Source organism: Mustela nivalis (assembly GCF_964662115.1).
Source record: "Mustela nivalis genome assembly, chromosome: 14".
In the NCBI taxonomy this organism is placed as follows: Eukaryota; Metazoa; Chordata; class Mammalia; order Carnivora; family Mustelidae; genus Mustela; species Mustela nivalis.
The window spans coordinates 9,940,200-9,967,959 of NC_139033.1; the positions used below are offsets into that span (position 1 = coordinate 9,940,200).

A 27,760-nucleotide genomic window follows, 5' to 3' on the forward strand; every position below is an offset into this window, starting at 1 on the left:
TGAGACTCGGTGGACAGTTTTGGAAGCAAGGAAGAAGGGCAGAGTGGCCGTGGAGTGGGCAATCAACATCGTTGTCATGTACTCGATGCTGCCAACTTCAGCATGTCCTCGGAGAGTGACGGCATGACCAGTGAATTTTGGTAGAGGCGGGGGTCCCTCCGAGGAAGGCAAGCATGCAGAGAGCAGGTTTGACTCTCCTTAGCAGGATTAGTTGTCCTGGCTTGCCCAGTGCCTTTGGTGGTTAATGAGCATCAGGGGGGACTCCACTGGGTCAGGGAGACAAGGCAGCCCAGCTGCAGACAAGGAAGTGGCTGTCACCGGCTGTTGTCCTCTCTGCTGTGACAATCTGATTTTGTCTCCCACGGCCTCCCAGCCGGGGCCCTGGCCAACCCACTGACCCCTGGCTGGCCACCTGCTCTTTATCTAGAAGCTGAATCTGTAGGGGGAGATCGAGGAAGATAAAACAGGAGATTTCCCCAGCACGGAAGAGGCAGTGGAAGGAGAGAGGAGGAGGAGGAGCTGCTGACCCCAAAACGAACAGCCAGAGAGAGAGGTAGCCAAGGATACACTGCAATGGACCAAAAATTCCAATCCTCATTTATAGGACACTTTCCAAGCCTTTTTATATTTATTATTTTGTTTAAATCTCCCCATGGGTGGGGGAAATGGACATCATTCTTTCATTCTTCTCACTGCATAGATGAGGCACCAGGAGGCCCACAAAACCAAAAGGTCGTTGTCAAGGTCACTGTATGAGCTTCTTATGGCTGCTTTAACAAATGACCAAAAACTGAGCGGCTTCAAGCACAGACTTATAGTCTCACGGCTCTGGAGGTCAGAAGTGCTATAGTCCCGGTGCTGGCAGGCCCGTGTTCATTCTGGAGGCTTCAAGGGACAATCTTGAACAAGAACTTGTCCGTGATGATCCTGGGTGTGGCCACGGAAACACCTTGCAGGGGCCACAGGTTTCAACATTCATGGTGGGAAATGGAATCTGGGGTTCGTCTGGAGGAAGAAGGATGGGGCAGAAGTGGGGTGATTCCTTGAGGATTTGGTGGACCTGGAGACCCTGCAGACTGGGACCACTGACCCCTTGAACTGGAATGGAAGAAAATTATGATCTTATTAACCTTTAACTGCCATGTAGTATTTCCTTCTGCTACGAACACAGGCAACAAAGCACAGGCAGTGGGTAAGACGGTGGCATCGGGACAGATCACAAAACCTTTACATCACATTTCCTTGTTGGAGCTCTCTCAAAAAATACCACTTTTTCTCATCACTACTTTCAAATCGTGATAGTAATGAGACGGGAATCTTCATTTTAACCAACGCCTGCTGGCTGGGTTAATCGGTGGCGGGCCCTGGGAGCTGTAGCTACGGAGTCTGCCAAGCTCTCGGGAGGGCCTGTTGACCCCCCCGTGGGTGAGGGTCCTCCCTTGGGGCCTGGATCATTACAAATGAGAGGGGGTCACTGGCCCCACACTGAATAGGGGCTGCAGCCTGGGCTTGAAGCTTAGCTGGGAAGTAGATCTCTTATCACTCAAGGAGAATCTTTTGGTTTTGATTACCTGTGGCCATTGGAACCTTTTCTCGGCGCAAGCTGAGATCCACATGGTTCACTCACCCCCCAAGGCTGGATTTCCAGGAGTCCATATAGTTAAGGGGTTAAAAGCTTTATGTTTGGAGGCAGAACAGTCCAGGGTGAAATTCCACCAGCCCCCTTACTAGCTGTGGGCCCTTGGGCCGGGGAAGTGGCTTCACTGGGCCTCAGTTTGCTTATTTGTAAAATGGGTATCACAGTATCCAACCTGGAAGGCAGTTTGAGGATTTAGGGTGATGAGGTGCTTATCTCCTTTCTCGGCCCAAGGGAACCGAGCGCTCCATCCACGCTGGCAGTGCTTCCCATGTTCTGCCCCGCCCCCGGGCCAGACAGAGCCAGCCAGCGGGGTCCCTTCCCTCCCTGCCTTCTTGGCTCAGACTTTCTGCTGCGGCAACAGAGGCATCCATCCTCCAGGGCTTCTAAATCAAGCTGAGCAGTGAGGCATGCTTTGCCCATTAGCCGGGACATTTTGACTCAGAGCGGCTTTGAAATAGCAGGGCCGGGCAGTGCCCCCAGAGTCAGGTTTGCTAATGGAGTTTCTGCCTTGGCACTGGGCCTGTCTGGGCTGTTTATTGCAGGAGACTTGGAGGATGAGAGCAGGGAGGGGGAAAAAAGACGTGGAGCCTTCTGTTGCTTTCAGGAGTCCTGCAAAGGACGGTGGAAGGGACAAGGCTCACTGACCTCCAGCTGAGTCTGAGGGAGGGGTCCCAGGTGTGAGCAGGAGAAGGTCTCCTGGTCAAGATCCGGCAGGGTCCTGCAGCAAGAGAGCCCTTCTGAGCCTCCGTTTCCCCCTTCATCGGATGGAGGAAAGTATCTATCTTGTAAGCAGAAATCAAATGAGATGATGAAAATGATGAAGCAAGAGCTCCGCGCCGGCCACAAGGAACACAGTGACATTCAGCAGCTTCTGATCGTTCCTTCTGGGACCAGCTGAGTCCAGCCTGGCCGAGGCTGAGCGAAGAGCAGGGTGAGGTGCGGTACGGTGTATTACACCTGTCCAGTCTGGCCTGGCTACGCTAACCCCACTGGACACCGTGGGATCTCCCGCCCGCCCCTTCTCTCTTCTTTACGTCCATCCAGCGCCCCTGGATTCCCAGCACCTGCTCAGCAACCTGCTAGTTCTCAGCTCCCGATAGGGCCAGCCGCATGGGCTCCTCACTCGAGGTGTGTTTGGCTCGATGCTCTGATGTCACGGTCTTGAAAAACTCTCCATGGTTTTTGAACAAGGGGTCTTGCGTTTTCATTTTGCTCTGGTCTCTGCAAGATGGTGGGGGCTGGTCCTGTCGGCCAGGGACAGTGCTAAGGGGACAATTCCTATGAGCCCAGGCTATCTGCAGCTTTCCATGTATTTACGATCTTACAGAAGCCACGGGCTCACGATGTAAGGGTTAGTAACGCGTCGGGACACAGTGCAAGGCAGGTCCCATGTGCCATGGGCTTGTTTTCATGCTTCTCATTTCTCAAGATCCCTTCACAATCCAGCCTCTCCTCCTATCCCCACTTATTACCACAGTTTGGGCTCTTGTGGACTCATTGAGATGGTCTTTTCCCAGGTTGTGTGTGCATTTATTTATGATTTTCTTATTGTGGTTAAAACATACGTGACCTAAGATGTGCCCCGTCAGCCGCTGTCAGGGGTGCGATCACTCATAATGACATACCCGATACTCAGCAATCATCACCTCTGTTTCTCTCCAGAACTTTTTCATCATCCTGGACATGAGCTCTGTCCCCATCGAGCAGGAACCCTCTGCTCTTCCTTCCTTCCAGCTCCTGGTAGCCTCTGATCTCCTTCCTGTCTCTGGAGGTGTCTCTTCTCGATTTCTCGTATACGTGAAATCGTACAATAGTTGGCCTTTTGTGTCTGGCTTCTGTGACTTAGCAGAATGTTTTCAAGGTCATTCCTTTCATGTCTGACTGCTCTCCCACTGCACGGATGGGCCACAGTTTTCTCTTGCATTGGTCTGTGGCTGCACATATGGGCTGTTTCTGCCTTTTGGCTGCCGAGAATGATGCTGCTAGGACTATTGCAGTACCTGTGGTCCGTTCTTTCGGGTGTATCCCTCGGGGTGGAATTGCTGGGTCAGACAGAGCTTCTGCATGTAACTTTTTGGAGAATTGCCGGACGGTTTCCCCAGCAGCCATATGGTGTTACAATCCCATCGGCAACATGTGAGGGTCCCGGCTTCCCCACGCCTGTCCCAGTGCTTCTCTGGCTTTTCAGTGATAGGCAGACTCCTGGGGGCCAAGTGTGGCCCATTAGGATTCTGATTTGCATTTCCCTGATGACGTGGAGCATCTTTCCATGTATTTCCCAGCCTTGTTTATCTTTAACTCCTTTGCCCATTTTAAAATCGGCAATCTTGTCTTTTTGTACCCCAGGAGACACTGGTTTTGACTATGAGAGGGACCATAACTGACCTGAGCTGGTTCCCGGGCATCCAGAAGCTGGTACTCTGACTCCAGGTTCCCAAAGAAAGACCAGGCATTATGTGAGATAAACATAATGGAGTCGTTGTCCTTTATATATTCGGGGTATGAAACCCTTATCGGATAGGGTTTGTGAAAGTTTTCTCCCATTCGGTGGGTGGTCTTTTCACTCCCAGGTTGTGTCCTTTGATGCGCAGTTTTTAATCGTGACAAAATCCAATTTATTTATTTTTATTTGGGTTGACTATGCTTCGGGTGTCACAGTTTAAGAAACCATGGCTAAGTGCAAGACATGCCTGTTTTCTTCCGACGGCTTTATAGTTTTGGCTCCTAGAACTTGGGTCTTGGATCAATTCTGAGTTAAGTTTTGTATACGGTGTATAGTAAGGGCCCAGGTTCATTCCTGGCACGTGTGCAACCTCTTTTCTCAAAACCATGTGCCAGAAAGACCAATTTCTCCTCCGTAAAAGGGTGACATTGGCGCCTTTATTGAAACCAGTGGGCCATCAATGTAAGCCGTCATTTCTGGGATCTCGGTTCTCTTCTGTTGGTCTGTCTTGTCTATTCTTATGCAGATGCCAGACTGTTCCAATTACTGTAACTTCGTGTCACGTTTTGAAATCAGAAAATGTGAGTCCTCCAACTTGGTTCTTATTTTTCAAGATTGTTCTGGCTATTCTGGGTCCCTTGAAATTCTCCATGAAGTTTAGGATGAGTTTTTCTCATTTCCCATAAAAAAATACCATGAGCGGGGACGTCTGGGTGGCTCAGTCAGTTAAGCGCCTGTCTTCGGCAGGGAGCCTGATTCTCCCTCTCCCTCTGCTATTCCCACTGCTTGTGCTCTCTAGAGAGATACATAAAATATTAAAAAAAGTAAAAATTAAGAATACCATTAGGATTTTGATAGAGATGGCTTTAAATCTGCACTTGGCCTTGGGTAGTATTGTCATCTGAACTATATTCAGCATCTTAATCCATGAGCACAATCCCATCAATATTTTAGGATTTCCTGCATTAACCTTTTAATAGGGAATTCTTAAAAAGTGGGAAAGGTAGCCAAACTCGAAGACTTGAATCCCTCTTTTCCTCTTGGTCACATTCGAGGTCAAGGGGAAAGACCCCTCTCTTTCTTTCTTTCAAGATTTTATTTATTTATTTACTTACTTATGTTCACAGTGTGGGTTGGGGAGAGGCAGAAGGAGAGGGAGAGAGAGAGAACCTCAAGCCGACTCAAAGTCAAGCGCTAAGCCCAATGTGGGGATTCCATGACCCAGAGGTTATGACCCGAGTCAAAACCAAGAGTTGGAGACTCAACTGACTGAGCCACCCAGGCGCCCTGCAAGACCGATTTATTTCTCTAATATACACCATAGAATGATTTCGGAAATTCCTCAGACGATTAATTCAGTAATCATCTGCCCAGTGTCCCTACGCTTTTTTTATTTTTATTTATATTTATTTATTTATTTGACAGAGATCACAAGCAGGGAAAGAGGCAGGCAGAGAGAGAGGAGGAAGCAGGCTCCCCGCTGAGCAGAGAGCCCGATGCGGGACTCGATCCGAGGACCCTGAGATCATGACCTGAGCCGAAGGCAGCGGCTTAACCCACTGAGCCACCCAGGCGCCCGTCCCTACGCTTTTTAAAGGGCCGTTGGTTGCCTCTCCCTTCTCTGCTCCTAGTGAGTATGCGGAAATAACAGATTGCTTAAATATGCTTTATTGTCTGGATCACGGTTCCCTCTTCATGGGAAGGTTCCCTCTCTCTCTTCCCATAACATTTTCCAGGGGCTTTAAGCAAACCTCATTGCCTTTTAGGACTTGTAATTCTCTCGATGACCACAAGATGGCAGCAAAGAGCAAAGGCTGCGGCAGGGGACGGAGGGAGGGAGAGGGAGGACCGGGGGTGAGAGTGTGAGCCCGACAGACACAGCTCGGTGCGGATGGCACCCGCGGAGTCGCACCCCCGGCAGGCCTGCGATACGGACCGGGAGTGTGAAACCGCCCCGTGTAAGTGGGCTGACACGCTCCCTTGCGTGAGATCACGCGGACAATTTTTAGAAAACAGGTGTTTTTCTTTTACGTTGGGAATGGTGGGAGCGAGGCGAGATCAGGGATAGGGTGCTCTCCCTCCTCCCCCTCTCTGGCCCCTCCCGGGCATTGAGGGCAGAGGAGGAAACCTTCTCCTGCGTGACTTGCAGCATCCAGAGGCGGCCTGCGTTCCTGGACGCGGGACCCTCTGCATCTCCAAGCCAGCCACAGCCACACACGTCCTCCTGCGTCTCCAACAGCAGAATCTCTCGCCTTGGGGTGGGAAAGGCTCTGAGCTTTTAAGGGTTCATGGGATTCGACTGGGCCCATGTGAATACCCAGATTCCTCTCCCCCTCTCAAGACCCTTTACTTATTCCCACCTGCAGAGTCCCTGGTAGCATATCCACAGGGTCCAGGGACCAATGCATGGACATCCTTGGAGGGGGGGCATTATTCTGTCTGCCACGCTCCTGGCTTCCCCAGGCATCCTGTGTGTTTAGTGGCATTTCCTCTCCCGCTGTCGGAGCTCACAGTGGCACCTTCTTCACCGCGGCCAAGCCTTGGGGAAGGATCCCTTTTCCTGCCCCCATAACCCTTACCCTATATACACAATTAACAGCAACTGAGCCTTTCCCCTTCCCCTGGTGATGACTTCCTGCTCCACCAACTGGAGCCTTGTCCCTTAGAACACGAGAGCTTCTCCCTTGCAATTCCCAGCCTGGCCCCCAACGAAGGGAAAGGCAAGAGAAGAGCCTTGGGGTCGGCGCATATATGAGGAATTCCATCAGACGTGCCCATGCCCGACACGTGGGCGCCCGGATGGAACTGACTGGTTCCATCTCTCAGCTGCGCTGGGTTACTGAGTCCTCACATTCTGTTCCCTGTGCTCCCCTCCAGGTCTATGCCCCACTCGGGGCAGCCCCAGGAAAGACAGAGAGTGGATTTTCTGCATCTTTTCCTTGTGTGAGATCCATCCCGGGCGCTGATGTCAAGCAACAGAAGCAGAGCGGTTCCGTTTTTCACCTGCTCCGACTTGACCAAACTTGGCTGGAGAAGGGGTCGGAGACCCTCCAGAAGACAGGCTCCAGAAGATCCTTTGATGGGCAAATTCTTCCCGTTGATGATCTCATTTAAGGTCTCCCCCTCAAACCCTTCCCAAACTCCTCCTGGGCTGCTGGCCGCTTGCCACGTGTAGCCCTGCTTCTAATCACTGCTTACTTCCTTTGGGGTAAGTGGCGGCCTTGTTGCTAGGGTAACTGAGAGTGGCCAGTGGGCCTGCGACCTTGACCTTTAGCTCTGCCTAACTGGACTCTTGTGCGGTCTTGGCTCCTGTCTCTTTCACCGACAGTTCCTCTCCTGGCTTTTTACTCTGACGTTCTCCCCCTATGAAGTGTGTCTGGCCTCCACATTTATTCTGGGATTTGCTAACTCAATTCCTTTTGTTCTTATGGCCATTTTTTTTTTTAAACCTGGCAAAACATTTCATGGATGGTGCTGTGTGTTCGACACTGCCTCCCACCGGCAGGCACAGCCAAGTCCCTCTCCTCCTGATGCCCTGATCCCACGGAGGGCTTGGGGGAGTGGCGGTCTGCCCACTTCCGTCACAGAGCGCCCCCTGCCGGCATCTCCTCCTTGGTCCCACCCTTCCGTAGTCTCTGCCTCATGGTTCATTTCAGCAAAGGTTGCCTAACAGTGATGTTTCTCATTTTCACCCTTTCAACAAATATTAAGTCGAATCCTTTTGTAAAAAAGATGTTTTTCCTTATTAGTTATAGCTGTCTGTTTATCCTGAAATACCGTCTGTACAGGAAAGGATGGGCTTAGTTATACCCTATTCATTGCCGGAACTTGTCCAACTTCTGAGAAAAGGGTTGGTGTTCTCAAGCCTTCCAATGACGGCCAGTGGCGTGTTTCTTGATCACTGCGGACGCGCTCTTATCTTTGCTTTGAATGAACTTAAACGTCTGGCAAATGCTGAGAAGACAGTGGCAGGAAAGGCCCAGGATGGCTCCTTCCTTCCTTTGGGACATACGTTCTGAGCTGCTTACTTTCTCTCTTGTTCCAAGTCTTAGCCCACTACACCCGTCCCACTGATCACGCAGCTGTACACAGTTGCTCATTTTTAGTGAAGGGGTGCGGGTGATGCACCTCTAGGTACGTCATAAGCCCTGTGAGGTTAGGGCAGTGTCTTATGGCCTTACCTTATGGTCTCCTTCTATATCTCTAGTGTGAGTTGGGGCACCTGGAAGGGTCTGGCATCTCCTTGTAGGCTAAGACAACGTAAAGACAGAGTGGTCGCTCTTTCTTCAAGGGCTCTATCCTTTGCCCTTGTTCTGGACAAGAGCAGTGATGCGTTCCAACCCCAGGCCATTGGCACGACCCCTGCTGGGGGTCCTACAGGTCACTCCAACCCCGACATTACCTGGAGGCCATGCAGGGCTCACAGTGAAAGGGCGAGGTCCTCCTCAGATGCCAGCTGTGAGTGGGGGGCTCAGACTACTTGGACCCCCCACCCCCCGACTTGGCTACAAATTCAGGGGTTTCCACGGCCTCCCTTTCAGTTCAACAACCTGCTTGAATGACTCACAGCGCTCAGAAAAAGGCCATACTTACCACCACCATTTTGTTCTACAGGATGTAAATGAACAGGCAGATGAGGAAAAACACAGGACTGGGTGGGGGGGGCTCGAAGGGCCGGGAGCACTGGAGGCCCGCCCCCCGGAGTTTGGTTCATCATCTTCCCAACACACAGCTCTGTTCTCCAACCAGGAAGCGTTCCAAGCCTTGCTGTCCAGAGTCTTTATTGGGGTTTCATTACAAAGGCATGATTAATTAAACCATTAGCCAGGTGCTTGAATTCAGTCTGCTCTTGGGAGGTTGGGGGAATGGGACTGAAAGCTTCTACCCTCTCATTACATGCCTGGCATCGCCGGCGTGGCCAGTCCCTCCTTGGAAACTCTCACCAAAGGCCCTAAACCCCATTGGTGTCAGCTCAGGGACGGCTGGACGAGGCTCCTTGGGGGTGGTAAAGACTCTCCTATTGGGAAATTCCCTGGGTCCTGAGGCTCTGGGCTGGGAGCCGGGGACAAAGCCTGGACACCCTCTTCATTCTGTGATGGTTGGTATAGTGGTATAACGGGGGGTGGTAAAGCTTGAAGTGGATATTTGAGGTTAAAACACACAGACATCCAGGTATCTCTGAAGCTAAAGCCAGAGCATAAAGCCTTGAGATCCGGCCAGAAGGCACGCATCGTGGTGGGCTGGGGTGAGGGGGGAGTCAATAGGCTATTATGCCTGTGAAGCAACAGTTATAATCCAAGCTTCTGGAAAGTTTTAAGGGCTAAGAAGACATCGGCTCGCTACTTGCTGGGGAGACCTTCGGCTCAGCAGGTGTAGACAGGAATCGGTGTGCAGAGGGAAAGAGGCAGGAGGTTGGCCAGGATGGAGGAGGGTGAGAGCAAGATCATGAAATTATAGGATCCCAGGGGCGGGGAAAGGGCTTCCCTCTGGGACTACAGAGAAATCGCGCTGCTAAGGCTTGAAGGAAAAGCAAGGAGCTAAGTGGAAAACACTCCGTGGTTGACAAAAAACGATGGAGCCGGTGAAGCTCGGTGAGCGCGGGTGTGTCTGGGAAGGCAGGTCACGTGCAGAGCGAGAGTCCAGCAGGCTGGTGCTGGGAAGGACTGGGCGGTCTTGGTTTCGAGAGGAGTCAAAGAAGCGAGAGGAGGGATGCAGGAGAGGATCTGGCCACGGTGACAGCGAGCGGATTCTTTAAGAAGCAGCTGCCGGACGACCCCCAGAAGTCTCTTCTAGCATTACCATTCCTGGGTTCTAGGACTTCTGAAGGCGAACATCTCATTGACCAGAGGCTGAATCCCCATGCCACAGCTGCCTGGTGTCTGCACTATCTGGAGAGAAAGAAATGTATGGGCCGGAAGAAGACGGATCCCACGCACTTAACACCACTGGTTCAAAGACTCAGAGGAAAAGAAGCAGGAGCGTATCTGAGAGGGTTAGTAGGACCGGGAACAACTTTTTGGGATGGGTTCTAGGGCAGATCTGGATAACCAAAGCGGACTCTAGGGTCGAGCGGGTCTTCTCAAGCTGGGTCCTCACCCGGGGGCTGTTTGGCTCCCTAAAGGATCAAAGGCCATGTCTTGAGACATTTTTAATAGTCACGACCGGGTAGCGTCTAGAGGGTAGAGATTTGGGCTGCTGCTCCACACCCTACCATGTACGGGAGGGCCCCCCCACCCCCCGAAAACAAAAAATTATCTAGTCCAAATGTCAGCAGCCGCTGAGGCTGAGAAAACCTGCTTGGAAAAACGCTGAGAAAGAACCTGGTGGGACAACCCCTGTACCCCGTGGCAGGTGTCCCTGTAGGAGGCGGAGCTTTGAATGGGTGTGACCGACACTCTTAGGAAAAGGAGCCAACCTCCATCCACAGTGAAGACCCCTGCCCCATATACCGCGTCCTTTTGGAGTCACTTTCAAGTTACGAGGAACCTCATGACCATCCCAGGCAATGAAACCCAAGAGAATTTGCCGGATGAGGCTTCTAGGAAGACAACTTGGGTATCTTCCCCCTCGCTGTTCTTCTTGCCGGGACCCGACCTGCTGCCTGGAGTTGCAGTGCGATTGGGACGAAAATCAGCGGCTAAGGAAGGTGCGGCCAGAAAAAGCTGGTGATGCCCCCGGGGACATTTGGCGGTGTCTGCCTCTTTTTCTGGTGGCCACGATGGCGGGTGCTGCTCTTGGCCTCCAGGGGATACAGAACAGGGATGCCCTTAGCATCCGATAACCCCCTGCACAAAGAACTAGCCGACCCCCACACACCAACCGGTGGAGAAAACCGCCTAAGCGCGAGTCCTGGGTCACCTGCCTTAGGACTCTTGAACAAGAAGAAAAAAGCAAGCAAGCAAACAAAAAAGCCTATTTTGTTTTGTTCTCAGTTCCTGCGTTGGGCTATCTGTTATTTGGGGTGGAACAAATTCCACATTGCTACAGAGGGAAAAAGCTCTTGGAGGTAAGCGTGTCCCGGGGGCATCTCCAGACGGCACTTCCTTTAGATTATCCTTACTGGCACTTTCCACGATTGCACAGGATATCCAGTGCCATCTGTGAAGCAGAAAGAGGACAACCACTCGGTAGCTTCTTTTGCTAGGAGATGCCAGCACCATCGGTCGCCTCCGCCCACGTCGCCGGTGGGGTCCGCTGGGTCCAAGATCACGGGCCTAAAGGAGAGTCCGAAACACGACATGCTTTTTAAAACCAGCGACCTCAGAATCGGGGGGCCCATTCCACTTCTGGCACCAAAACAAGGTGTCCTACGTTTTAGGTGCCGGTAATTCAAATGTACCGATAGAGCACAAAGTGATTTTTGAGAATCCCGTGACATTCGCCAATAGTATTTTGAAAGCTGTTCCTTACTGTACACAGGACGGCATAATAGAAACATCTCCCTCCTGTTAGATCGGTTGAAATATGCTGGGCAATTTGATCAACCGTAATGTCATGTTGGCCATGGCCGTGGTAGGCAGCCCATGGTATCTTGTTCTTTCTTTCTTTTCCTCTATTCTTTCTCAGAGCTTTTTTCCTTTCCTCCTGTTCCTTTTCTTTGGCCTCCCTTGTTTTGGGGCTCTGCTGGCAGCACTGAATGGACACGCTAAGATTCCCTGCTATTCTTGAAGGACAGCGGTTTTGCAGGATGCAGGTCTGGAAGGAGAGATGAGGGCTGATCCAATAAATCGAATAAAATCTAATTCTCCTGTAGGATGAATCAGCCACGAGGGAAGGATAGCGTTATTTCTCAGGGACACGCTTCCCACTTCCACAGCTCTAAGACCTGCTAACGAATTCACACTTTTCCTTCCAACCTAGGAAGACGGAAGCAGCCTAGAGACCCGTACCTTGGTCCTTCCTTCTCTAATCCTCCTGGATAACGTGCTCTCCTGCCCTCCCCCACAAGGGCTTCCTCCCCAGAGACTATGGGAAGTTCTGTTGGTTGGCACCTTTCCACTCCTCACCCGCCCCTGTCCTGTTTCTTGGGGGGAGCACTGAATCCCGAGCCCAGGGAAGAGAATCCGGGTGGCTGTCATGGCGTTGGAGGGAATCCGGTTAAGGAAAGGGGGTGGCAGGGTGTAGAGCACCTGGTCCTCTGGATCTGGGTCAGTAGGAAGTTCCTCACAGTCTCATCCTCAAAGTTGTAATTGACTGTCCAGAAGACACAGAGCTGCCGATATTTTGTGATCAACTCCAGGACCGTCCGGAAACCTTCCGCGGTGTCGAAATTCTCTGCCCCACTCCCCTGCTCCCAAGAGTAGATGGTGAGCAGCTCCACGGCATACTTCGGGGGCAGAGACCCTTTATGCTTCAGTTTCCTTTCACACTGAGGGAAGAGGGGAAGGTCAGGCAGTACTGGCGAAGCGGGGAGGAGCAGTGAGCTCAGAGCGCGGAAGACACCTCCCATTAATGGTCCCCGGGGCCACAGCGGGGCAACCGAGGCATGAGATGCAGGGCTGATGGGACGGGGCTGCTGGAGATCTGAGCGGGGCCTCCCTTAGAGGCTTGTAGATTTCTGGTTTGGGGTTCGGCCATAGAGGACTCCCTAGAGTTCTACAACAGCGACCACTTTCAGAACACCCACGGCGGGCTGACAGACGGGGCCAGACATTTTACATGTCATTCCTAATCCTCCCACACCCCCACCAAGCAGGCATAGGTCAACGTTTCTGATGAAGACTTGAGGCGCGGGGAGGGGAAGTGACTCGCTCAAAGTCACACAGTAGCCCCGAGCCCTCTGAGCACCCTGGGGCTGGGGATACAGCCGCTTCTCTGAGTTTCTGGGTTGGAAACCACAAAGCTCAGGTTGTTGTACACAGGAAGCAGCTGCTGCTGGGCTGGGTGTCTGCTGCCACGGAGATACTCAGAGGCTCCCCTGTGTGCGAGACAGTGACGGAAATGGAGGGAGGCTAACTGTTACAGAAAAGGCACACCCTGGTCCTTCCTATAGCTTGCAACCTGTCTTCCAAGGCTAGCATCTGTGTGTGCTCCGCTGGGCGCTGAGTGGGGGATAAGCCATGCTGGTGACCTGTGGGCATGGAAAGTCCCAGTTTCACCTGCCCTGGGGAGCAGAATAACTTGGATTCCTGCCCAATTCTCTGGGGGTCAGAGCAGAGGTAAAATGAGACAGATGCGGCTGCTTTGATGGGAGAAGGTGCTCTACAGCTCACCCAGCTTCATGGGTTTGGTGATGGGGACGCCACAGAGACAAGCAGGATTAGTGGATAGGGTCCCCAGAGTGGCTCAGCCCCCAGCATGGGAGAGCTTGGGCCCACAGAACACTTGATGGGAACCGGTCGCATGGGCGCTGCCAGGCAGCTGCAGTGAGAGCGGCCATACCTGCCTGTACCAGTGTTTCACCAGACGAATTAGATCCTTCAGTTTAGTGGGCCGAGGGACAACAAATTTGCGCTGCAGCTCCGTGAAACAGGTGGAAAATTCTCCGTCCAAGGTGTCTGACGATTTATACAGATCGATGAGATCAGCGTAGACCTTGGGGCTGGGTGGGGAGTCAGAATTCAGTTGACCTAGCAAGGGGGAGATGTTTCGTTTGTGCTTTGCTGTGCATAAAAGGAACCATTTCCAAATATTTTTGACCAATGTGATTTAATTCGATGACTCAGAATTCTGTTTGTATATTTGAATGATTAATGTCTAAGATACTGGGAGTAATGGGATAGTTGAAAAAATTATATGGTCTGTAGGAGGACAGGTGCTATTATCAAAGTATTATCTAGATGTATACTGTTTGATACAGTAGCCACCAAACAATGTGGCTACTTGGATTCAAATGAACTAGAGGGAAATAAAATAAAAAATTTGCCTCCTTAGTCCCATTAGCCACATTTCAAGCTGTCAGTAGATGTAGAACATGGTTATTATCACAGAAAAACATTTTAAACAGCACTGATTGGGAGTTTGCTAACTATGCATGGTAGGCAAAATCTGGCCCACTTCTTGTTTTTGTAAATAAAGTTTTATTAGAACACTGCTATGCTTCTTTGTTCATGTATTGTCTATGGCTGCTTTCGGGGTACAGTGGCAGAATTGAGTAGTTGTGACGGAAACTGTGTGGTCATCAAAGCTGAAAATACTTGCTACCTTGCCTTTAAAAAAAATTAGCTGACCCCCAATTTATACTATTATTTCCTCTCTAGAGACACTAAGAACTATTCAGAGGGAAGGTATCAGAGTCTTTTTGATTCTGATTTCAAAAATTGCTGAAATGATCTTGGTTTATTTTAATACAACATTACATATCTGTTGTTCATGAACCGAATTTCCAAAGCAGACTGAAGGCACCCAGATTTCCTGTCTTTGCCTCACATTCTTCCCAGTCTGTTCCTTCATTTCCTTCACTAATACTTGTGGCATTTTATTTGTAAATGTGTACAGAACGCCTGTGGCCCCATTCTTTGATGGATATTGCGAGGGATACTACAGGAATAGAAAAATATAAGGAACATGGTCCTGGCCATGCTTTGGATGAGTAACTGGAAAAGGAGAATGAATAGGTCCTTAGGTGTAAGGGGCTGCTGCCATTCCTCGTGCCGCCTCTTGGGGGCACTAGACCTACGAGCCAATGCTAGGTCACATGGCTTTCCCTCCACCCTCCTCGCCCCATCACCCCAGAACCCCGCTTCCTCCTCCAGCAGCAAAGGTCTGGGGGAGGGGGTCTCACCTAGGGCATTAAATGCAGGCAGGACATCAAAGTTCACGCTTTCGTTGAGCACTTTGGATTTCAGAGAGAAACTCAGCACCCTGGGAGCCTTCCATTTTGAAATCTCAAACTTTACTTCGAATTCTTTCTCCCGCTGACAGGCTACTAGCTGTGTGTGGATTTCCTTGATGATACGGCATCTCTCGTTTTTTTGGGAGGTGTAGCTTTTAAGCGAGTCTGTGAACACAACGAGGTCAGCATCGGAGCCAGTCTTCAGAGCTGTGCCTTTGCCTGTCGACCCTCCCTAGTGAAGAAAGGCAAGCTGAGATCCAGCATTTTCTAGATCCCGAGCCCCTCACCCGCCACGGGCTGGCAGCAGCGGGCTCATTAATGAGGTTGCCAAGGTTAGAGTCCAGTTAGGGCTGAGTCCAAAGCAGAGCATTCAATTTTTCAAACGAATAGTTTGGTTCCAAAGGTTTTCTCATGCTTATTAACCCATGAACAACGGAGGGGCTATTACCCATCACCCACTTCTCGTGTCAACTTCCTCAAGAGTTCTCCCAAAGAGCATTTAGCTTTATGGGAATTCCTGTGACCTGAGAGAAATCAAGCTGGAAGCAATCATTGCATTGCGTTGAAAGTTCCCTGATTCATCTGTTTACTCTTGCAAGCTGCGGATCCTGGGGTGAATGCTGATGATTCAGGTACAGCGTTCTGCAAACTTTCCGTAAGGGGTCGGGTACTAAATGGGGGCTCTGTATGTCCCTGCCTCACAGGGTTCTCTACTTCCTCCTACCTCCTCTCTCTTCCTCCCTTCCTCCTCCTCTCTCTTCCTCCCTTTCTGCTCTAAAGAGTCTGTTAGGCAGAGCTTAGCTGACAGGCTGCTTCGAGGGCAAGCGGAGGGAGAAGCCAGCTTCCCCACAGAGAATTGTTCCACGCATGATGCTCGGGGCTTTGCTCTGGGCACCGACCTTCACACCTGCTGCCCTGGTTGCCCCCCAAAAAGCTCACTCAATTTTTACAGAGAGCACCTTGGTTTTACCCATGAGTGGTAAATGCCTGGCAGTGGGTTAGGGGCGAGGGGAGGGTATAAACAGGTGTGCACACCTGCTTCGTTCATGCAGCTGGTCTGTGAGTGTTGGCCTCAGCAGCCCATCTCTGCCCCCTCCTCATATCCAGGGTCTGAATGTCACCTAGCAGACAACTCTTTCCAACTTCAGGAAGGCAGAAAGCAACATCCTGTGCACTGGTGGTTCTCTTGCTATTTTCTTCTGTGATATGCCGCTATACATTTTCTTATTTTTTACTATCCGGTTAATGGGAATCTCGGGAGGGGAGGAAACAAGCTTTGGCAATTCTAGCACTGACTGTGAATTCAGCCTGTGACCATGAACTCAGTCCAATGAACCTCAGTGAGACATTTTACTCAACACTCATGGGATATTGGTACCGGTCCCTGGGTCTGTCTCAGGACAGCAGGCTCCCAGGTCCGTTTGGCACCGTATGGGCACCTCCCTGCTCCCTCCTTGGGACCGGCACCTGGTGATCTGGTCGCTGACCAACAGATGGAGGGAAGCAGGTTAGCCTGTGGCCTTGAGTCTTGGACAAGAATGAACCTTTAGCTCAGTTGATGGGGCTTAGCGGGCTGTGGTCATTAAAGCAAGAGAGAGGTCACGTTCTGGCTCAGTACACACTGAGCTTAGAAGATGCTGTGGTTTGAATGGTAGCCCCAATGGTTCCCAACGGGAATGTGAGAACATGACCTGACTTGGAAAAAGGGTCTTTGTTGATGTCATTGAGTGAGGGGTCTGTGGACCCTAAATCCAATGGCAGGTGTCCTTAGGAGACAAGAGGAAAAAGAGGAGCCCCTCAGAGGAGAGGTGATGGGGAGACAGAGGCAGAGTTTGGGAGGTGCAGGTCCCAGGCCAAGGCCATGAAGGGTCGCGGCAGCCCCCCAGAAGCTCATACAGAGCCAGAAGTATATCCTTAGTGATGGAAGCAGGGTGTGGGCAACCCCACTGAGAGCCGCAGTCCTGGGTGCCCATCTCCCCCGCTCCCCCCCCCTCCCTTGCCCTCTGTCCACGGGCGGGCTCTGCAGAGCTCCAGGAACCACGTGGGAGAAAGGCCAATGCTCACCTCCACAATCTTCTGGACCTTCGTCCTTGAATGGCTAAAGCAATTTTTTTGAAGGAATTCACGGATGAATTTAACAGCTTCGGTGATCTGGTCTAGGAACTGTTTGTTGGGCTGGAGAAAGTCCTTGATAAACTTGTCTAGATGATGGCCTGGGGTGGCGAACAGCGGCACCGGCTGCGAAGGTGGACGGAGACTCAGTGCTTTCATTGACACACCACGAGAACATTCTAGAGGGTTCAGGGCAGTGCCCAAGGCCCTCCCCGCCGCCCCCCAGCCCAAAACAAAAACTGTGAGTTGTTCCTTCCTACCCCCAAGAAAGATCTGACCCTTCCCGGGACTCGAAGCTATTCTGGGTGTGACAAGGCCTTCTGTGGCTGGACCTTTGTGCCCCCTTTCTCTTCCGCTGACTGCAGGGACTGCGGATTTCTGGAGAAATGCTCACACGTGAGCCTTCTCAGACCTCCTCGGCTTCTGCTGCACACACGTGCCCTTGGGGATTGGTTTTCCGGGGCTGCCCTAGCAACATACCCCTGGGGAGTTCTGGCGACAGAAATGTATGCTCTCTCGGGCTCCAGAGACTAAAGTCTGCGCTCAGCGTGTCAGCAGAGCCGGGCAGCCTCTGAAGGCTGTAGGGAAGGGGCAAGGAAGCCCCCCTCCGGAGGCTCCAGCAACAACTCGCCTTCCCTGGCTTGTAGACACACCACTCCGGCCACTGGCGTGTCTCGGTCTCCCTGTGCCTTCTTATAAGGACACCAGTCACTGGAGTCAGAGCCCATACCTATCGAGGATGACCTCATCTCTCTAATGATGCCTGCAAAGACCCCACGTCTAAGGAAGCTCCCATTCCGAGGGTCCAGGTGGACATGAGTTCGGGGGGGACACTATTCAACCCTCGGTACTGTTCTCAGTGTGCTGAGCAGAGAGCCAGCCTGGATCAGCGGGCCAGTGGGTTTCAGTCTGAAGGGACACTTCTCTGCTCCAAAAGGGGTCATGGAGGGTGGGACATGCCCCTTTCTTGCGCTTGGGGTCACTTCTGGAAAGAAAGCATATTGTGTTCTCTAAGTGGGGTCTGGCCTGCGCAGGAGTGCAGTTCTTTCCTCTCTGGTAGAAAAGCTCAGACTGTGGGGTTTGCTCCATGTCACGGCTCCTGACACCCCATGGGAGGCGCCACCTATTCAGTCTACCCTAGAGGCCCCCGTCCGCGGAGGTGGAAGCGGGTGACATCCCCACCTCCCCACATGTGCCAATCTAAATCCCCAGAAACTATGCATCAGTTTCCTTATATGGAACGTGGAACTTTCTAGAGGTGTTTAAGCTAAGGCTCTGGAGATGGGGGAATGATCCTGGATCATCTATCTGGGTGCACCCAGGGTCATGACAGGGTCCTTTCAAGAGGGAGGCAGGGGCATCAGCATCTTATAGAGAGATGGAAGGTTAGAAGCTTTAAATTAAATTAAATTTGTGATATTTCTCGGCCTTGGAATTTGTGGTTTTCTTTCCTCTTCCTTCTTTTTCTTTCTCTCTTTCCCCTCTCTTCCTTCCCTCCTTCCAACGGGGAAAGGGACACTGCTCTGTACAGACACCGTCCCTTTGCTGGTGAGCACAGAGAAGACCCCTTTGCTGGTGAGCACAGAGAAGACGGGCCCGCTCTCCCTGGGGACACGGGTCGGCTGGTTAGCTTTAAAGTTGAAGGTCAACCTTGGTTGCCTCCTGATGTTGGCAATGGACTTCACCATTGGTTGAAGGCAAATTCATTACCAGTACTGCCCTTCCCACCCGGCTGAGTATCGTGGGGGTGGGGTGTGTGTGTGTGTGTGTGTGTGTGTGTGTGTGTGCCCTGCAGTGCCCAGACACCCTGATGCACCAGCTTGTGGGCCCGAGTGACCTCCAGCAGCTCTCCTGAGAGGGGTGGCCTCCTAGTTCTGGAAACAGGTTGATTGGGTAGAAAACAGAGCAAAAGCAGGGATCAAAAGACATCTTAGGGGCAGCACATGAGAACTAAAAGCAGCGTGGGCTGGGGAAAAACTGGCTACCAGAAACATTCTTCAGATAGCTGCGAAGATCTGGAAACGGCTGGACAGTCATAATGTATTAGTCTTAATCTCTGGAATTTGATCATTGAGTGTGGTTCGCTAAAAGAATGTCCCTCTCCGGCAGCCAACTCCAGCGGCCCAGTGAAAACAACATATACAACACTGACAGTGACGAGTGTGCGTACACACTCGCAGACCGGGACGCAGCTGGAGAGGTCAAGGGTTAAACGTGTGCGTGTCCAGGTCGACGCAGTGGTTCACGGAACCATTTTCACAACTTTTCTGTATGTTTAAAAGTGGTCAGAATAGAGTTGGGGGTGGGGTGGATATTTTTAAAAGGTTGTTTGAGGAAGCCAGGAAAATCGAGGTCAAGAAGCAAAGCCCGGAGTCCAGGGAAAGTCAGGACAAGGAGTGGGCGGAGCGTGTTCCTTCTGGATCCCAGCAGGGAGCTCCCCGCCCCCAGGGTCCTCCCCGTCCAGGGCCCCGGGCACTTGGGAAGCTCACTTATCTTTGCTCAGTTGACCCTCAACTTTCTGTGCCAAATGGAATGCAGATTCACCCCCACGGTTCTTCGGGTGTAAATTAGTTGCGTGTCTGTGCAATGTAGAATTTGGTTGCCCTCTGTGGTCTCAAATGACACCTTTGTCCCCCTGTCATCCGATGAGCCCCAGAAAAACGGAAAGGATTCAGTGGCCTAAACTGATGACATTCTTGTCGAATAGTCCTTAAGCTCTGAATTCCGTGGCGGTGGACGGAATTCTCTTTGGGGGATGGGCGGGAAGCCGGCCCCTAGATCTGTGCCCTGAGTCTGGGGAGAGGGCGGCTGCCAGGCACTTGCCTGGAGCTCTGCTCCGTGGGACCCACCCCCCACCTCTCCACCTGCTCTCTCTCCTGCGGCGATTCATTGAAATCTTTAATCTGCAGGTGCCCTTCTCTCTTTGCTCCGTTTTAAGAGGAGGGGGACACGGAGACAGAGGCGCAAAGAGAAGAGACATTGTGAAGACACACCACAGAAGGCCATGTGACAACAGAGGCAGAGACGGGAGGGACACAGCCACATGCCGAGAGCACCAGCAACCACCAGAAAAAGCAGGAATCCTCCCCCCAGGAGCCTTCACAGAGCCCAGCCCACACTTGGACCTTGGATTTCTAGCCTCCAGATCTGCGAGAGAGTACATTTCTGTTGCTGTAAGCCACCGGCGTGTGACGATTTGTCACCCCAGCTATAGGAAATCCGCACATGGTGTTTTTGGCTAAGACCGGGGTCTGGGCATCAGGACACCCTCCCTGCAGCATGACCTGAGCTGTATTTGCAAAGCTCTCTCACCAGAACATTCCATGATGGTCCAAGTGACTGACCGGGGCTGAGAGAAAGCAACCAGCTCCAAGCTTCTTGCTTTAAGAGTTGCCAACATGCCTTCTCTTTGCTCACGTTATTGGTTGGGTCGGCTGGATCCAAGATTACCGGCCTATGAATGCCATCAGATTAAAAAAAAAAATCAGTTGGGCTGCCTATGGAAGAAGAAGTTCACGCTGGGAAAGGAGAACTGGACGGGGCGTCTGGTAACCCAGACCCATGTTTCCTCTCGGTTCCTCGGGTGCTTTGTCTGAGATGGCTAGACCTTCTGTTCCTGCCCTCGGTGCTTTGCAAAGATGTTCTGTGAGCAACGTAATTAAATGGTTAGCCCTTTCCTTCTGTAAGGGGAAGCACCTCTCAAGTGTTTGTTTGGGGGGCAAAATATGACAACAGTCTGAAATGTGACAGGCATTGGTCAGGGTCCCCTAGTTCCCGCCCTGCCTCCCTCCCCACCGCTGTTGGGGTTCCTTTGGAGCATCCTTGGCTGGGAAGGATGGGGCAGAGCCTTCACGCTAAGCGGCACAGCCTGGCTTGCAGGTGAACAGGTAAAGAGAGAAGGTGGAAGGAAGCTTGCTACCTGGGTGACCTCAGCTGGCTCAGCAGAATGTTCCGGACTGTCTCATTCTCAAAGTTGTAGTTGACCATCCAATAGATGCACAGTTGCTCCTGCTGTCTGATTAGCCCCAGGACAGTTCGGATGCCTTCTGCCATGTCAAAGTTTTCTGCTCTGCACCCCTGTTCCCAGGCATAGACCGTGAGCAGCTCCAAGGCATACACGGGCAGATGGGACAGACCTTTCAGCCTCTCCTGGCACTATGGGAGAAGAAAGGGACAGTGGCTGATCTGGGGACCCACTTACCCCCAACCATCATGCCTAAAGGACGCCATGCCTCAGATCCGATGGATTTCAGTATCAGGTGTTGGCAAGGGTGCGGAGAGCCTGAAACTGTCATATGTCACTAATGGGAGCGTTATTAGGGACAACTGTTTGGGAAAACTAATGTTGGTAGTACTTCCTAAAGTTTAATATATATGTTATTACATATACTTAATATATTATATGTACTTATGTAATGATATATGTTTTATATACCATATAACGATATACTATATACCCTGCATATGTATTTATTATGTGCACATACATACATATATAAATACGTCACGTAGACATGTATCTATCTATCTATCTATGTATTCAGATAACTTAAAACCCAACACTTCCACTCCTATATATTTACCCAAGAGAAATGAGTGCTCAAACTCACAAAAAGACCCATAGGGGAATAGCCATAGTAACCTAATTCATAATGGTCCCAATCTGGACACGACCCAAGCGTCCTTAGCAGAAGGGAGAAAGGTGTGATTCTGCCGAGACAACAGAATCCTACAGGACAACGAGACACCACAACTGTGTGCAACAGCAGAGGCCCATCTCTCAGACCTCACGCTGAGCAGATGGCACACACCACTGATTTCAAGTTCAAAAACAAGCAGGACTGACTGGAGGAGACAGACGTTAGGACGGTGGTCACTTGTGGGGAGTATTCACTGGGAAGAGACTTGAGGTAGCTGCAGGGAGGCAGGAAAGGTGCCCTGTTTTGATCTGGACGTTGTTCAAAAGGTTATAAAAAGGCACTGAGCTGGGGGCGCCTGGAGGGCTCAGTGAGTTAAGCGTCTGACTCTTGATTTCGGCCCAGGTCATGAGCGCGGGGTCCTCAGACAGAGCGCTATGCTCAGCAGGGAGTCTGCCTGAGAGTCTCTCTCTCCTTCTGCCTCCTCCCCATCACGATCTCCCTCTCTCTCTAACTAAATAAATGAATGAAAATTTTTTAAAAAAATGCACTAGCTCTATACTTAAGAGCGTCATATTTTCCTGGCTGTGGATGGTCTCGGCGAAGGGGAATCAGACGACCGCCCTAGAAACAGAATTTGAAAATTACCTGTTGGTACCAGTACTTTACCAAGAGGATCAAATCCTTCAGCTTTCTCGGATGGTCGTGAAAAAACCTCTGCTGGAGCTCGGCGAAGCAGACGGAGAATTCACCAGGGTGGGCTTTGGTCATGTCCAGGGCTCTTCTGAGCTCTCGGTAGGTCTGGGGGGTGGGCTTCTCGCTCAAGCCTGGGGCAAAAAAAGAGAGATGGAGAACCCGTGGTGTTGGGGCACCCTGCCCCCAGGGAGCCAGCCATGAAGGTCCGCTGGGGTTCGGCAGCACCCGTCGGTGGCTTCTTCTGTCAGGGACGCGGTGTGTTCACCTAAAAGGTGAGGGGAGGCGTGCCTCCCACCATAATTCAATGACAGTCGTGAAAACCTCACGGTGCTGGCCTGAGGCAAGATCGACAGAAACGGAATGATGGAAAACACAATATAAATGAGGAAGGGGGAGCTCCGAGAGGGGAGGGAAAGATGGCTTCTTGAACAAATGGGGCTGGCATGGCTGGCATAGACCTGGAAGCAAATAGAGTCCATAGATGCACACGGTGTGTTCTGCTTTGGAGCCTAGCTGGTGAGTCAAGGGGACTGGGACTCTGAGGAGGCAGGTAAGGGGAAGGCAGGGCCCTGGAGGCTGGCGTTAGAGGCAGTGGGCCCCTCAGAACGGGACCCTGTGATGCCGGGTAGTGGTTCTCAAACTGGGTGCCCATCAGAATCCTGCTGCCGCGCTAATCTGGTGTACGGGCCCAGGAGGCTCTTAAATCCAGATTAGCTTTGGAGGAGATCTGACAGCCAAGTGGACAGAGCTCGGGCCTCGCTTTTTAACTAAGTTTTTCAGGGGATGCTGATCCCCAGGGACGTCTGAGAAACGCTGGTGTCGGGGGGCAAAGAAGCCTGTGCCCCAGAGGGGAAGGATATTGATAGGGTCACAGAATTTCAATAAGATTTCCCCTCTTGCTGGCTGAGCTCTACTGCTTACAAGCACATTTTACAAAGACATAAACAAGAGGAGCCAGGAGCCAGCTTGTTCCTTTCATTCACTGCCACAGATATTTAAGAATTCCCCAGTAGGTTCCTTCCCCCCAGAAAAGCGATCCTTATCCCGTCCTTCCCCAGAGGGATCTCAGCAGAGAATGTGCAGTTCTGGCGCCATCTAGTGGCAGCATCTTGATACCACATGCGAGGAAGAGTGTGTCATTTTCATACCATCCTTGCAATGCTGGGGTTGAACCCAGCAGAAGGCCCTTTGGCCCAGTCTCCAGCCACCATACTCTGAACAAGAGAGAATATAGGATTTCCTATTAATTGTGAGACACACGAGGTCTCTTCACCTTGACCCCAGACCTTGTTTGGGCTAGTCCCCATCATCTTACAGGCCCTGTAAACTTGCCATTTTGAGCCTGATCTTAGAGTTGGCAAAAGTGGGTAAGTGGTGGAACTAGGATAGAAGTGAGAGCTGCCTACCTTCCAGATGGGTGTGCTTTTCTCTAACTTGGTTACCTTCCCGTGAATGCAAGTCACCGACGTGTGTGTGTGTGTGTGTGTGTGTGTGTGTGTGTGTTCATCTTAAAGGCATCCTGGCTTGGGGCTTAGGAGATCTGGGCTTTCATTTCTAGTTCTATCAGTAACTGGTGTGTGTCTCTGGGACATTCTTTTTCCTACAGTTTCCTGTTTGCTTAATGAGGGGTTTAATTTCAGCTCTAGCATTTAAGTTTGTGATTACATGCACCTGTGCTTGAGACTAAGCTGTCACTAGGCTGAGCTTTATCCTTCCTTCCTATCTACCATCCATCTATCCATCCACCCCTCCTTCCTTCCCTACATCCATCCATCCATCCACCCATTCCTCCATCCATCCATCCATCCACCCATCCCTCCATCCATCCACCCATCCATCCATCCACCCATCCATCCATCCATCCATCCACCCATCCATCCATCCATCCATCCATCCATCCATCCACCCATCCATCCATCCATACATCCAACCATCCATCCAACCATCCATCCATCCATCCACCCATCCATCCACCCACCCATTCATCCATCCACCCTTCCATCCATCCATCTCTCCATCTATCCATCCACCCATCCATCCATCCATCCATCCAACCAACCAACCATCCATTTGTCCAACCAGTTGCCCATGGAAGGGCAACCAGTTGCCTTGATGTTGACTTGGCCAGAAGGCAGACTCCAAATGCCTGCCCCAGCTGAACTTTTCCCAGATGTTTGCCCCATCCTCTTCCACTAATCAACATTTATTCTAGCCTAAATCCCCAGGGGTGGTATGTGGACCAGCACCAGCAGCAGGGCCCTGGATAGACATACAGAGTCCATGGCCCAGCCCCAATCTCCTGAATCAGAGTCTGCACTTTAACAAGGTTCCATGATGATTTGTGTGCATGTCATTATTTGAGAAACTCTGCTTTAGATTCTGGAATCTAGGACATTTTCTCCAAAGTCATTTAGGAGATGGGGCAAAAGTTCTAGAGAAGAGAGTAAGCCTAGGGCAGGAGGGACCCCCTCTCTTAAAGGGATGTGGCCCCTGGCTTTGGAACATACCAGTGGTGTCTATCCCATCCCCAGCCCCAAGGACCCCCATGGCTGTCTGACACCCCTTTCTTAGGCTTTGCTCTCTCAACACCCCTCTCCAGACCAGTGCCGTCCACACACCCAGGAACAACTCACCCAGAGCGTTGTAAGCAGGCAGCACCTTGAACGTGATGTTCTGCGATCTTGTGGACAGCTGGAAGGTGAGCCCACTGGGGGACTTCTGGACCTCCATTTTGGCTGGCATCTTCCTGGTGAACTGACACTCTGTCAGACACAGCCAGAGCTTGGTGAGGATTTCATCTCGTTTTTTTTCCTGATCCTGGAACTGTTCAAAGTCACTGACAAAGATGACAATCGTCCCATCGGAGTTGCCCCTCAACATGGTTTCCCTGCCATAGGAGCCGCCCTGCCAGTGACAGAGACACAGAAGTGAGACTCTGGACCCTCCGGGGCCGCCGGATGCCCCAGCAGGCCTCAGTATTTCTCAAATCCAGCCAAAGCCACGAGTGTCACTAGAGTCTTAACATGGAGTGGCAGGTGTCCTTTTGTCCGCCCAAAGACCCGAACAAGGATGCCCGCCGCAGCACCTCTCACACGAGCCTCGGCGGGAGGCAGCTCAAGCGGCGGTCAGCAGGAGGACGGGCAAAGGCGGGGTCCTCGCACCCTGGGACACTACCCAGCGTCGAACCGATAAACACACGCTCACACGACAACGTACATTTCCTAAACAGGATGTGGTCCAAGAAGCCATGCAGTAAAGCTACACTGGGCAGGATTTCCTTCATATCCAGTAACCAGCCTGTCTGGTTTTCCCAGGACATTCCCGGTCCCAGCACAGAAAACCCCTTGGTCCCGGGCAGACCAGCATGGTGGGTCACCCCACAATTATGCAAAGTTAAAACAACAAACAAACAAACAAACAAACAGCAAAATGAAACTAGGCTGTCAGAAGTCCGGAGAGTGGTTAGGGGAGGATTAGGGGTCCCGGGGACTGGATGGAGGGTCCTGGGGCTCTTGGAGCTGGGAATGTTTCCTTTCTCCAACTGGGCATAGGTGACACAGGTGTGTTGTTTGTGGCAATCCATCGGGCTATACACTTAGATCTGTGCCCCTTTCCTATGTTTTATTTTCGTTAGGAAAAACTGAACCATACTGAGAGGCGGTGGTTCAGGGCGCGTGCAACCAAGCAGACTATTTGGGCTGAAAGCCTACCTCTGCCTCCAGCTACTAAGTCACTTCCTTGTGCCTCAGTTTCCTCATCAGGGCCAAGGCCAAGGCATGCAAGGTATCTGGGCGTCTTTACTGCCAGGGCTGCTGCGCACGCATGAGACCGATGCCAGGAGGCACGGTGCGTGCGGAGAAATGGGGCTCCGGGGCTGGCGGACCCCTAAGTCCCTACCCTACAGTCCTGGCACTTTCTCCAGCACCTTTTCCTCCCCCTCAAGCCCCGGATCTTCAGTCTCAGCCCTGGGATTTGTACCCCCAGCACCAAACATTTCTACTTGATAAGACCCACCCCTTCCTGCCATCGAGAAACCACAGAGCCATCTTGGGGTAGTTTCACTGCCATCTCCCAGCCTCAGTTACTGCTCCGTGACATGGGGAGGTCAGAAACGATGACGCAGAGGAATCACAGCTCATTTACCAAGGACTAACTATGCCCCAGGCCCCATACTAAGAACATTATATGCTTAATCCTCATTACAGTCTGAATTTATTCTTCCTCTCCCGTTTTTCAGACTCAGAGACTGAAGCACAGAGAGGTTAAGCAACCTGCCCTGGGGCGCACAGCAGTCAAGGCAGAGCGCTCCTACTCCTGGGTTCTATCACCTCCCTCGAGGGTGGGGAGGGCAAGTGGATGTCTTGGTCACCCAAAGCCTGTTACCCGGAAGGCACTCAGCACCACGTCACTCCTCCTTCCGATGGCCACGGAACCTCAGGGTCCCAGCAGCCCAGACCCCCAGGCTTCCACTCACTTTGACCACACTTATCGTGGGGGGCATCTGCTCCGTTTCCTGCAGGATGGCACAGATGACGTTCACCGTGTCATGGATCTGTCTCTGGCACTCTTCATAGGGCCTCAGGGAGTTCTCAATCAGCTCGTCCAGCTTCTCAGGCTGCACGGAATACAGATGCGACCCCCAGATGCCCATTGCTCCCGCTGGCGGCCGTGGTGTCGGGGGATGGAAGCGAGAGGAGAAGGAGCCACTCCCTTGCCTGCAGACAGGAAACCAAAACTCACAATTGAGAACCAGGAAACTGCAAATGACCCAGGCGAGAGAGTCTAGAAACCGAAACTCACAGAATGCTCCCAGCTGACTTCCTTGTTTGTTGAGATTTCTGCCCACCCCCGCAGGGTGGGCGGCCGGTGGTCAGCTCCTCCCCCGGCCTCCTTTCTTTCATTTTTTTTTTTTTTTTTTTAGATTTTATCTATGAAAGAGAGCCAGTGAGCAAGAGAGAGCATGAGCAGAGGGGAGAGGGAGCACCCTGGGATCATGACTTGAGCCAAAGGCAGATGCTTAAGCAACTGAGCCACCCAGGTGCCTCATCCCTTGTCCTTGTGCTTAAACAGACTCTGGAGCCCCCTTAGGGTGGCTTGATCTATGCTAGCATGTCCTTGAGCATATTGTCTGCTCTATTTGTGCCTCAACTTGCCCATCTGTGAAATGACACAACAACGGTTCACCTTAGAACCGTTGTTCTAATCGTTGTAGGGTTCACCTTAGAATGGGGAGGAGGCACTTGGCAAATGCTATTTAAGAAGTTGTTAATCAAATCAGCTTTTGCGGGGGACTGAGGTCATCTCCTGGGGCTCTCTCCCTTCTCCGCTCGTTAAAAAACAAAATTCAGTGGCATAAATTTGAAGGTCTAATTGGCTTCATTAAGTGCTTCATAAATGGGGCAGCATCCGATCTAGAAAGTAGAAAGAGCTCCAGAGGTTGTTGCATGATGGTTTTCATC

At 51.6% G+C, this 27,760-nt stretch overlaps 1 protein-coding gene across 2 annotated transcripts; it reads right to left on the reverse strand.

Annotated features, from left to right (window-relative positions):
• Positions 1-8,846: 8,846 nt before the first annotated feature.
• OAS2 (2'-5'-oligoadenylate synthetase 2) lies at positions 8,847-27,110 on the reverse strand. 2 transcript variants are annotated; one of them, XM_082698401.1, is made up of 11 exons: positions 26,776-27,110; positions 24,935-25,205; positions 22,254-22,432; positions 20,888-21,123; positions 20,281-20,422; positions 16,921-17,094; positions 14,806-15,088; positions 13,464-13,651; positions 12,212-12,450; positions 11,143-11,296; positions 8,847-9,970 (listed from the first exon to the last, which is right to left on the reverse strand). In XM_082698401.1, exons 1-11 carry the CDS (start codon positions 26,950-26,952, stop codon positions 9,878-9,880), a joined length of 2,136 nt encoding a protein of 711 aa, XP_082554527.1. In that variant the 5' UTR covers positions 26,953-27,110; the 3' UTR covers positions 8,847-9,877. The 2 variants fall into 2 exon arrangements, with proteins under 2 accessions (XP_082554527.1, XP_082554528.1); XM_082698402.1 differs by having other exon boundaries at positions 8,847-11,296.
• Between the last annotated feature and the right edge of the window lie 650 nt (positions 27,111-27,760).

What these genes read in the sequence shown, in the direction of transcription:
- OAS2 (XM_082698401.1), bottom strand. Translation starts at nt 26,952, where the DNA reads ATGGGCATCTGGGGGTCGCATCTGTATTCCGTGCAGCCTGAGAAGCTG. An exon ending in GCCTGCTTACAACGCTCTGG is followed by an intron (nt 22,433 to 24,934) that starts GTGAGTTGTTCC and finishes TTTTTGCCCCAG; the next exon opens with GCTTGAGCGAGAAGCCCACC. An exon ending in AGGTCCAGAAGATTGTGGAG is followed by an intron (nt 15,089 to 16,920) that starts GTGAGCATTGGC and finishes TTTCTTCACTAG; the next exon opens with GGAGGGTCGACAGGCAAAGG.